At 30.7% G+C, this 12,317-nt stretch overlaps 1 protein-coding gene across 1 annotated transcript; it reads right to left on the bottom strand.

The window, feature by feature from the left end:
• Positions 1–9,398: 9,398 nt before the first annotated feature.
• LOC142634944 (F-box/FBD/LRR-repeat protein At4g00160-like) lies at positions 9,399–11,008 on the bottom strand. The gene is made up of 4 exons (XM_075809175.1): positions 10,363–11,008; positions 10,065–10,299; positions 9,822–9,945; positions 9,399–9,743 (listed from the first exon to the last, which is right to left on the bottom strand). The coding sequence occupies exons 1-4, from the start codon at positions 11,006–11,008 to the stop codon at positions 9,399–9,401; spliced, it is 1,350 nt and encodes a 449-aa protein (XP_075665290.1).
• Positions 11,009–12,317: the final 1,309 nt, after the last annotated feature.

Genomic DNA, 12,317 nt, shown 5'->3' with positions numbered 1-12,317 from the left:
AAACCTAGAAAAGAAATCCAACTGAAGTCCAACAGTAAAAGCTCAAACCTGGGCCTGTTTGGTAACAGTTTGAAAAACAGTATTCAATTTTCTGTTTCTTCCTCAATTGAGCGCTTTGAGCTTTTTTGTTGCAATTTTGGGCTCGTAGCTGTAACGCCCAGCGGCCCAGAGATTGTTCTGCTAAGTTTAATAAATTAAAAACTCAGTCCATGATTTATGTTAAATTTAATATATATTGCAACTTTGCAATAAAGTTAAAGGATGTGGTGATTGAATTGCTATTTAAATTGTTATCTTTATAGGTTTTTCGAATTGGGATAGAATATTATATTTAATTAAAGACCCATCGCCTATTGTATAAAATCTAGAAATTATAAATTCATATGAAAACGTTTTTTAAAAAAGGACACGGATTTCCTCCAAACATGTTTGTATCAACTGCTGCAAACAAGGACATGTGTCAATTAAATAGGAAGACACTTAAGCTTGGGGTCATGTGCGTTAGTAAAGAGTTGTTAACCTTAATGTTAACAGCGTTAGCCAAACACCTCTCACCCACAGCAACAGAGCCTCACGCCTCTCTCTCATCTCCGCACCCACAGCAACGGATATTAATGAGACAAATTTTTAAAAGATGCAAGTTTTGATCTCTTGGAGGTTGTAAAGTAATCCACAATGCATACCTTGGATGCAACATTCCCACGTACCCTCGACGCTTCTAAAATGCGATCTTTGCAATCAAGGCTTATGGTTCGTCTGGATTGAGGGTGAGTGAGGGAGAGTAAAGTAGAGATGGTTGAAAATGAGTCTATTTCTGGTCAGCTCTACTCCCCTCCTTTCCACTCCCCCTGTCCTAATCCAAATAGGCCCTTAAGGAATGCCTATGGTTAATGTAGTTCATCATTCCATTGCCTCATATTTGTTAGTTCCATCATGCTCACTATGTGACGGGTACTGTGATAGTGATTCAAAAAGTTCTCTTCCCAATTGCTCCCAACTATCAATGAATTCAAGCTCAAGATTGGTGTACCAATCGAAGGCATTTCCTCAAAGGGAGTGAATAAATTGTTTCACAATGAGATCTCCTTTTGTGCCAACATTGTAAGTAACAAGTTTTGAAGAAGTGGACAATGTTTTGTTTGGATTTCCCTGTCCCATCAAACTATTGAAACTTGGCAGGTTGATAACTTGCAGGCATTCGTAAGTTGTCAACCCTCTTTGTGTATAGCTTTGAATACATAAGAGAACTCTAAGGTGCACCACCAAATTGGGCTCGAATAGTATTTGCTATCATGTCTTGCAATTGCTGGAGCGATAGAGAAGCAATGAAGGTTGAGCTCCCTTGTTGGTTGTCAGCCTTCTTTAGAAAAAAATGTATGAGCCCCTTGTGATGTATGCTGATGAGTTTGAGATAGGCCATTGCTAGCTTAGAATCCCCTCATTTCTGAACCTCCAGCTTGTTCGTAAAGGTAGCAATTTGAAGGTCTTTCTCCTCCACAGTCTTGGTAAGTTTAGTGATGTCACACCCCATTTCAGCAATCTTTTCATCAACAGTTGCAGTCTTGGTCATCATGGTTGACATGGCTGTCGTATGAGATGAGTTTTCTGAGAAGGAGTTGACTTCTTGAAAGGATCTTGAAGAAGAACCCAACAGCGAAGCAGTGCTTGACTCAGCGAAGTAGAGTAGGAAGATTTTTTTCCCTAACATTGAGTTCTTTAGAATGAATGTTGAATCTCCCGCCTTTGTGAATATATGTTTTCTTGCCCCTAGAGTGCTTAAAGAGATGATCGTCTTTGGTTGAGTCGGAGCATTGGTAAGCTTGGTCACAAGAGCTTTCCTAACGACCTCTTCTACTGTGAAAAGTCTCATTACCTTGGCTTTGTTTTGAGTTATGGGATTTGTGGAAGTATTGTTGCTTGTTTATCCTCCAAAACTTTTTGTAACATTCTTGGGCATGTGAGACTTCTTTGAAGCCATTGATCTTGGTAGATTAGATTTCTAGGATGGAAAGAGAGATCATGAGAGGTAGAGAGGTCCAACTGAGCGTGCCAGAAATTTGTACACAAATTTCGTAAGGCTACATCACACAATCAACATTTTTTATTTTGATATTGTCACATGACTTTCTTTATTTGATGCCACCACATGGCTTGGACATTATTCATTTCTATGTGAGTCATGGTAACTCAAAAACTTGATATGTGACTTAATTTCATTTATTGAATACTCCGGAAGGTTACATTTTAGGGGTAATTATTGAATACTCCGGAAGTATAATAAATGCATACTTTTCTCTCTTACATGAATTTTAGGTCTTACTATGAATTTAATTAGTAGAACCCACACCGCACTCACACATAAATATTCCAACAAATATCCTCCTTCCAATATGAGCCTTCTACCAAATCACTTATAGCACTTTGATTAGTCTCCCTCTTGAATTACTCTTTATTTGACCATAGTTGGAGTGAACATGGGAGTCTTTCTTGCACAACTATGGGAGTCACAGACACACATTTAGAAGAACCCTTTACTCAACCATGGGTGGAAAGGCATGTTGAGGATATAACAAATTATGGAGACTTAAATTGAGTACTTAATATAATATATAAAGACACGACTTAATCACTTATTCTTTTCATTAATATCCAATATCAAATTTTACTACTTAACTAACCTTACTAGTTACACATTTATATTCCAATATTTGCCAAACATGGTTCAAAATCAAATGCCTCTATAGCGAAAATTCTAACATAAGACTTATGATGCTTAAGAATAAATACCAATCAATAAAGAAATATAGGTTAAGGGAGAACAAAAGAGGGGCTATTGTGAACTCAATCATACTAAATACATATCTTTCAATCAAAACATTTGTATCCATATAATTCAAACATGAGAAAATTGAATACATGCATGTTAATTTGACCTTTTCTTTCCACAGTTTCTCAATAACCAAATAACAAATTTCAAACATAAGCACATGATCATGTAATAATTAAACTTAATTTTTTTTAATTAGTAATAACTAAAATTAACTAAAAGAGAAACATATGAATATATGAAGAACTTAACAAAAGTTGTAGGTGAAGATACTGTGATGGGTTTGGCTACTAAGAAAAGAAAGTTTGGAATATTTTTAATATTTCCTCAACTTCTCTATGAAAAGAAAATTTGAACGTAAATACAAACCATGATAAAGCGTTCCAAACTCAAAAGTCAAAACCCCATATATAAAAAAGTTTAGCTCTAATACAAGTCCAAAGTCGTAACACTGATTTTTGGCATACCAAAAATTGTGTACAACTAATCACTATTCAATGGCCTATTCACACTTTCTAATACAGACTAAACCGAGAGTTTTGGCCTGTTGAGTGTTGTGAAATGGTGAGCCTTGGCTGAAACGGAAAGTTTTGGCTCACCCTAAAGTATGCACACAAAACACTATTCCAAAACACCACAAACAGAGAGTTTTAATACATGAAGTGATATAAGTTATCAAATGGGTGTGACAAATTTTATGTGAAAAGAAAAAAAAAATAGCTACCACAAAATTGTGAACTTACTATTAATAAGACACTAGTTGTAGACTCGTGTATTGTGTGAGATAATTTTTTTTAAGGTGATCTTATTAAATATATTTGGGGTAATAAGTAATAGCACTCTCCCATTTTGTTTATATTAATAACAAAATATTTTAAATTTATTTAAGAATCTCTTTATAAATGTTTAACCATGGTTAGTAAAGACATTACTCATAACTTTAGAATTAAAATACAAATTTATAAAATACCAAAACATTTGAAATGACAAATCTCTCCATAACTCATTGGGAAAAGAAAAGGGGGGAAAAAAAAAGCAAAAGACATTACTTAATATTTTGAAATACACTTTAATTTATTATTTTAAAATAAGAGAATTTAATTTTAAAATTAAGGATAATTTTGGAACCTATCTTAGGCACAAGCAGGTTAGTACACAATATTTTAATATTAATTTAAGAAAGTTTGTCAAACACATGTAAAAGGTGAAAATATTTTTTCCTTTCAAGTTTGGAGTAGAGTGTCATTTCTTAAAATCTCAAGGAGGGGGAATGTAATTACCGCTATATTATTATTATTACTATTATTATTATTATTATTCTTGTTGTATTAATAATTGATTTTTCATTTTCTTTTAAGTTAATAAAAACCTTACATATACCTTTTTATTTATTTATAGAATATACATTTTTTTAACCCTTACATATCTTTTTTTTTTTAATGTGAATCTTTACATATACCTTAAGTAAGCTCTATATATTCCACTTCTTTAAATATGTAAAATCATAGACTACTATTTCATAATGATAGTAGCTAATTAGTTTTATAATTTTTTTTTTCATAATTTCATTTATAACGTTTTTTACTATTATCATATACTTACTAGCTAATGATTTTCATAATAGAGGTGTTAAATGAGATGTAGCATCGTTTATTAAATTTTTAAATGTAATTGTGTATGAAGATTATACATACATACATATATACATAGATATATATACATACATATATATATATATACATACATACATATATATATATATATAAAGTTAAATGAAATGTCAAAAAAGGGATTTTAAAATTTTCTAACTTTATTTCTTATATAATTTATATTATTTCATGAGAACATCTCCTTTTAGTTATGAATTAGTGTTTGATTATTATTATTTTTTTATACAAGATAGAATTCTACTCTAGCCTAATCTAAGTGTATATGTGTGTGAAACTCCCTTCTGAAAACTTGAATCTCGGCTCTTATCCCCTCATACCCTACAAGCACTTACACTTGTAGAGTGACCATTGCACTAAGGGTGTGCGGTGGTAGAGTTTTGATTAGTTTTAAGTTTAAATATGTTGCTATGATTGTGTTTAATTATTGATTATTGATTCAATTTCTTAAGTGAATTTAACAGTTGATTTTATTGCACCGTAAAGTTTTTAATGTTCTCCATATTGGTCATATTTATTTTTTATTTTTACTTCTCCTTACAACATCTTTGTTTTCCAATTAATAGTTACTAATTGACATTTGATTTTTTTTACCATCTCTCTCTCTCTCTCTCTCTCTCTCTCTCTCTCTCTCTCTCTCTCTCTCTCTCTCTCTCTCTCTCTCTCTCTCTCTCTCTCTCTCTCTCTCTCTCTCTCTCTCCATATATAGGCAACCTACTGTTTTCCAAAATTTTATTGCATTAAATATGCATTGTAGTTTTTTTTTTTTCATTTAATTTTGCTACCCTTAAGCTAGTATATCCATAACTATTAGTTTCTTTATATTAGATTTGGTTTGATACCCTCATTTTTTTTTTTTAAATTTAGTGTTTCCCAATTGGTATTTGTTTTGTATTATATTTTTTCTTTGATGTATTGGGTTTGAGAATGAGTGTGTCCCTAGTATTACTCAACTTTATGAGGACACTTTTATTTATTGAATTTAAGTAAAATTTTAAAATTTCAATTTTTTTAAATAAAAAAGGAGAGAAAATATATATTATTTAATGATATGGAAGATGTGGAGAGATGAATAGTGATATTAAGGTAGAAGGTAGTGAGGAGATGAAATGATAAAGGTAAGGAAAAAGCTTGGACAAAGTGTAAATGTAAAAAAAAAAAAAGAGTACAATTTTTTAAGGATAATTTTATTGATTTGAATTTAAATAAAATATTCCATGTTTAATTATTAAAAATAAAAAAGAAAGAAAATATAAATAATTTAATGATGTGGAAGATGTGACTGAACTTAAATGTTTTTTTTATTATAGAAACGACTGAATTTAAATGTTGAATAACATAAGATGAGAAGAAAAAAAAAAGTAAAAATGAAATATATATCAATAAATGCCAATAAAGAGAACAATCGCACATAAACGATTTTTTTTTTTTCTGTCATATAACTCTAATTAAGATTTATGGTTTTTTTTAATATGTGTTTTAGTATTGTGCTTTTTTAATTTCCCATCAGAAAGTCTTTTCTTTCCCTTTATAATTTTGATTGAATTTTGGTTGGATTAATACTTTGTTGTTTTTGGAATAGGAATTTGAATATGCCTACCAGTTTTTTGACCAATAAATTATTATAAAATCTATTTTTATTTCTTTAGTTTTATTTTAATTTTGGTTAAGTTAACATTGTAATTTTGTGATGATTTTTTATTATTATGATAATTTCCTTATTCCTTAAGAGATGAGTTGTATATTAAGCAAATGTAACACACTACAACAATGTTAGAAGAATATGGTTCACCTTAAAAAAAATATTAAAATGATATATTTGTAGATTTTAAAAAATCAGTGTAAATTTTTTTTTGTGGAAAAAGACAATGCGTGAAGTAATTGTTACTTTTATATATTACACTTCATTGAATAATATTTATATTCTCATGCATTGCGCGAGTCTGCGGCTAGTTTCCTATAAAAACTGAATGATTCTACAAGTCTTCTACTGGGAATAAATTCTAATCTTAGGTTGCTAAATGCAAATGTAGTAGAAACATGGTGAGAGACAAAAATGGGTTGTGCTCATGGTTAGTGTAATAATCATGTGATATGATTGTGGGCTTCTTTTATAATAGGATCTTTTGTTACTCTTAGAGCAAACAAAATGACGACCTTATCCCCACCCAAAATGTTTTCCTCTAATGACAAGCTTTATCTTTTAACCTCTAAGAAATGGGCCAAAGGATATGCCCCTTTAATATATTGTCTCTAATAAAAAAAAAAGGCTCCTGTCCCCTTTAGGTACAGGTTTATACGGAATTCAATTGTTTTCTTTTCTCTGTAAGAAAGAATCATCAATCCTAACTAACCAAAAAAAAAAAAGAACCATCAACATTAATTAGAGTTATAAGAAAGAACAAAAATAGGATAACATTTAACAATTAAAGAGAAATAAAAGCAATTTAAAAAACAAATCTAAATGGCATCAACCAATTTGGAGTTTTAAAGAACTCTTGATTTACCTAGAATAATAGAGAAAATAAAAATGAGACTAATACTAATTCTAGGAAACATATATAGAGAAATAGAAATAAGGATGCTAATTAAAGAACATTGGCAATAACATCAATCCCGTTTGAAGCTTAATCATAGCTTCACTAATTTGCTGACTTTCAACTTTTGGCTGATATATATTCAGGCGTTCTCCAATGCTGTAAAATTCCTTATTGTTTGGTTTTATTTGAATTCTGGCAAACTACCCGATTAAATTAAGTGAGAAAATGAGCATAATGATTCTAGTGTAGGAAAAAAAAAAAAAGAAGAAGAAAGAATTCCCAAAGATTAGTAATTTGGCATAAATAGAAGAATGTATAAAAAATTCATCGAAAAATTGAGAGAGAGAACCTTTTTTTGAATTCCGGCAAACTACTCGATTAAATTAAGTGAGAAAATGAGCATAATGATTCTAGTATAGAAAAAAGAAAAAAAAAAGATTCCCAAAGATTAGTAATTTGACATAAATAGAAGAATGTATAAAAAATTCATCAAAAAATTGAGAGAGAGAGAGAGAGAGAGAACATTTTTTGTGAGAGAAAACCATACATAGAATGGAATAGATAGTTACAAATTCATAGTAAGAGAGTGTGAATAAGAAGAGACAAAATAAGGAAAGATGAAGAGAAAGAAGAAAAATAATATTTATGTAGAGGGTAGTGGGGAGATGAAAAGAAGAAGAATAATATTTATATAGAAGGTAGTGGGGAGATGAAAAGGTAAGGGTGGAGAAAAGTTGGAAAAAGTGTAAATATTAAAATAAAATAAAAAGTAAATGTTAAAAAAAATTATAGGAAAATTGGAAAGAAAATGATAATGAGGTGAACGCTGATGTGGCTTAATTGGAACATAACAATAATAAATGCTACGCTTTAGTTTTTAAATATATATAAATATAGATATAGACGAGTTATAATCAAATATGACAAAATCACTATCACCTATTATTTGTTACTGTTTATCAAAAGTGACTAAAAACTAAAAAGATCTTTTAAAAAATAGCTAAACAAGTGTTGTAACAAATCCACCGTTGATTTTGACAACTGTCTAATGTCACCATGTCATAGTCTAACATTTGGGATACAAATCGAAAGAATTGCAGCTCAATGTGAAGTGAATTATTAAGTGATAAAAGTAAAATTACTGTCATGTGTAACATTAATATCATCTAAAGTGATAAAAAAAAAACAAAGGAGTTGCTATCATTCCGCCCCCTTATTATTATATATATTAAATCATTAAAAAGGAAAAAATCATCATTAAATAAAGAAAATAACTAATGTGCAAAAGTTATATAATGTTAACTATTAAAGTTTACCTAAAAAAAAAAAAACATAATAACTATTAAAGTCATTATCAAAAAATAAATAAAATAATAACTATTAAAGTCACCATATCCACACAAAAATGTGTGGGTACTGCAGGATTCGCAACAACATAAAACAGAGCTTTTGATTTTGAAAGTGCACCGATAACTACTAAATTAAGCAACCATAAAGTCAACGATCCCAAGGACTTATCCAAGCTGGTTCAACCTGTACGTTGCAACGAAGAAGGGCATCCAGTGAGAACACTTATAATAAAATTGTTTACAAATAAGTAACCCATAAAAGAAACATATCACAAACTCTACATTTTACAAGTGCAGTCCAAACAAAACTTACAACTTTCAACATCTAAACTTTCTAGGAAAAGCAGCTATTGTAATATATCAAATATAGATATAGAGATTAAAATTAGGACAAATTTTCCTTTCAAAAATTTTTGGGATAACCTCTTCCAATCCATAACGTGGTGGCTTATAGAATCATCTACGTGTATTAAATTACATGATTCATTAAATTATTTAAATAATTAACATGACTATTTAAATGGTCATGTGACTAAACAAATAAGTGGATAATCTTTTGCGTTGTGACGAAGTGGGTAGAAGGAACTTTCCTCCAAAATAGTTTGGAGAAAATCTCTATCCTTAAATTAAAAAAATTAAACCGGTTTGTTAAACTTTGAGAAAGTGAATTCTCCTTTGCAAGTGTGATTGACTAAGCAACTGAGGTGTAATTACCCAAGATTCAATCTTTTTCACTACCAAACTCTTCCCAAAAGAAGAGCCATTAAGAAATGTTTTAACAAATTCTATTTTTGTGCTAAATTTTTAAAGATCCATCAGATAGGCATGAGAGTTCGAAAAACCTTCTATCCTACATCACAAACTTTTACCCCTTTTCTTACTTCTTGGTTTTTGGGCTGTCAGATTTACCGACGAGGGATTAAGTCCATAGAAATGTCCTTTTTACAGTAATCCCACAAAATGAACAAAAGCAAGCATAAATACACAACTTGTTTTGAACAGCTAAATAATCCTCTTATTTAAAGCAACTTATAATCAAAATAGGTAACCACTCAATCATGTAATATGAGAGAGAGATAGAGTATACCGTTAAGAATTCAAGTTGACATGTCAAAGAGCCCCTGGGAAAATCTAACATCTCCCAGCGAATCAAAAATTCTTCCTCCCAATTCGATACACCATTGTGGATTCCCATTGTTTTCAAGACTTGTGCATTCTTTAAAATATATTTGACAAGTTCAAGTTCATGATCCAAGAAGCTAAATCTTACAAAATAAAAACTTTGAAGGCGTGATTCTAGACATTTAGGAACTTGTAGCGGCTCTATCCAGCATGACTCATGTGGTCCTTCAATGTCCATCTGATGAAAACAGACCAGTCAATTTAAAAATAAAAGTTACGCGTTATTAAATGAAATTATCTTATAAACCAGACTGACCTTATTAAGAGTAAGGGTCTCAAGATTATGAGCACTTTGAAGCAAATTTAGTAGTATTTGCCATTTGCAGCATTTTACTTTAAGTTGCAGTGACGTCAAATTATTAAACATGGGAAGAGAAAAACCAGGACCGAGAGGCTACACAGACAGCGAAAAACCAAATTATTCATCTGTAATGTTTGTTCAACATTATATAATAAATACAGATTAACATAAGCAATCTAGAACGTACTAAGAATTATAGTTGAAAGGAAATTAAGTACCTTGTTATAACGCAAAGTCAAACTTTGAACATTAGGGAGCACCCTAAGAAGCTTGAGTATGCAGTGACAGTAATTTCCATGTTCACATAAATTAAACATATTGGCTTGAATTATGTTGGTTACGTTATGTAGCAAATAACCATGGCAATTTCGATCCCAGAGCAAGAGATGCTTAAGACTGGGTGCGTTTAACTCAAGTCGAAATCTAGGATCTTGTACTTGATTATCGAAGAAGAACAACCTCAGTGTAGGGTGAGAGATATTAAAACTGATCATATTATCTTGTTGATAACGCCAGACAATCAATTTTAGGAGGTTTGGGGAACCAGTCAAGAGCCTATGAAAAGATTCCTCGTCTGTGTACTTAATTCTGAGAAGACCAAGACACAGGAGATTTGGAAGATGAATTGATGAAGCACAATTGACAATAATTTCACCATGCACCATCAAAGTCTTGAGTGATTTGCAACTAAAAAGACTTGGAGGCAACTCTAATGGTTGGGTACGAGTGCGAACACGAAATAGATGGATTTCTTCCACATGGTGCCCTATTGCATAACTAATCCATGTATGGAGATGGGTTGGATCAATGACATAATGGGGGTTGAGTAGAAGTCGGAATTTCTTTAGAGGAACTGGTTCGCGAAGAGCCAAAACACTGCATACAAATTGCGTAAACATCATGTTAAGGTCATTATTACCATGATTATCGCCTTGGTTCTGTTGTCTTTCAACAGTGTCTTGGAAATCAAGAGAGGGGACCATAGTCCAGACCGGCTTCCACCTTGTTGACAAAGTTGTCGTGGCCACGGTTTGTTTGGTTTGGAGGAATGAAAGTATGTGACACAGAAGAGAGTCCGGTAGATCGCTGATCCTGTCCACCTCGTCATATTTTTCTTCTTCTGAGTTTGATTCAGTGGCCATCTCGTTCGACTGTTATATATTTCATTTCTCACTCTCAGTATAAAAATGGTGTGTATAAATTGGAGATAATCATAAAGAAAATGAGAGAAATCACTGACCTGAAACGCTGAAGATATTGCAACAAGCCTTGTTGGAAGAGGACGAAGTTGGCAGGCCTGTTTGGGGTTTTGGAGTGAGAGGGGAGGTGAAATGTATTGGGATGGGAGACTAGAAGAGAGAAATGGTGAAGGGGAATCTTTATCTCTTGTTCATTTATAATACAGTTTTTGTCTAGGGTAAAACTTTATTAGGTAACTTTTAATAAATTTAAAATTCTTTTTACAAAAAAAGTTTTAAATAATCTAAAATAAATTAATAATTATTTTATTAATATATCATATTTTTGTATTTTATTATTGTAAAAAGTACAGGCTATATACCCCAAGTAAATTTGGAACTAAGTGATTATGATTATTAAGATAGTTTTGATCATATTAGTCAAATATTTTTTGTATATAATTTTTAATTAATAGTACATCACAGATTTTTTTTAATCTTTTTACAAAGTATATGTATATAAGCAAAAATTGAAAAAAAGTTTAACTCTAAAATTTTAAAATGATTGATATTTCCTTATCTAGTTATATTGAGTATTTAGAAAGAGAAAACTTTATATTCTTTGGTTTGGGTTAATCGTTTATACTCACAATTGAACCCTTTCTGAGCATTAATCTTGCACAAAAGCATTTACATGTAAAATTTAGTTCCAAAAGAAGAGAAAAGAAATTAACATGCAAAAGTTTCCAAATTGAAATTATAGTTATGGTAGTTTGTAAACTTTGTATCCTTAAATCGATATAAAGAAATCATTCATAATGGTTATTTTCCAATTTATTCAAGTTTTTCAATGAAAAGCAAATAAAATATAAGAATTTTTTTTGAAAAATGAAAAAAAGAGAGTAAATTATAATCTCAAAACCAAATACTTATAAATTGAAATTCCCGCCAAAAGCTTTATAACTCATATGATCGACACTTTTCGGTGTGTCTATAACATCCAGAGTTCAAATTATCTCTTTCCCATTATAAATATAGAAATATCCAAAAATAAATAAAATCCCTCTTGCCCTAACCAATGATATAAATTTATTTGGATTTCTATAACAACTAAATTAATGTGGTACTTATTACTTAGGAATCGATAAGAACCCAGACCTTGAACTTACACAATTAAACCAAACCCTCTAAGTATATATGCATGTTTTATATAACAACTAAAATGGCATCATTTTGATGAGAGTAATCAAAAAGGCATTATTTTGAAGTCGAA

Source organism: Castanea sativa, chromosome 5 (genome assembly GCF_040712315.1).
Source record: "Castanea sativa cultivar Marrone di Chiusa Pesio chromosome 5, ASM4071231v1".
In the NCBI taxonomy this organism is placed as follows: domain Eukaryota; kingdom Viridiplantae; phylum Streptophyta; class Magnoliopsida; order Fagales; family Fagaceae; genus Castanea; species Castanea sativa.
This window is presented reverse-complemented; position numbering and strand designations above follow the sequence as displayed.

Bases quoted from the DNA above. Each gene is read 5' to 3' on its own strand.
- LOC142634944 (XM_075809175.1), bottom strand. From the start codon at position 11,008: ATGGCCACTGAATCAAACTCAGAAGAAGAAAAATATGACGAGGTGGAC. The intron at 10,300-10,362 runs ATATGATCAGTT...ATAATCAAGTAC, and splicing joins CTGGCGTTATCAACAAGATA to AAGATCCTAGATTTCGACTT. The intron at 9,744-9,821 runs GTCAGTCTGGTT...TGTTTTCATCAG, and splicing joins AGACCCTTACTCTTAATAAG to ATGGACATTGAAGGACCACA.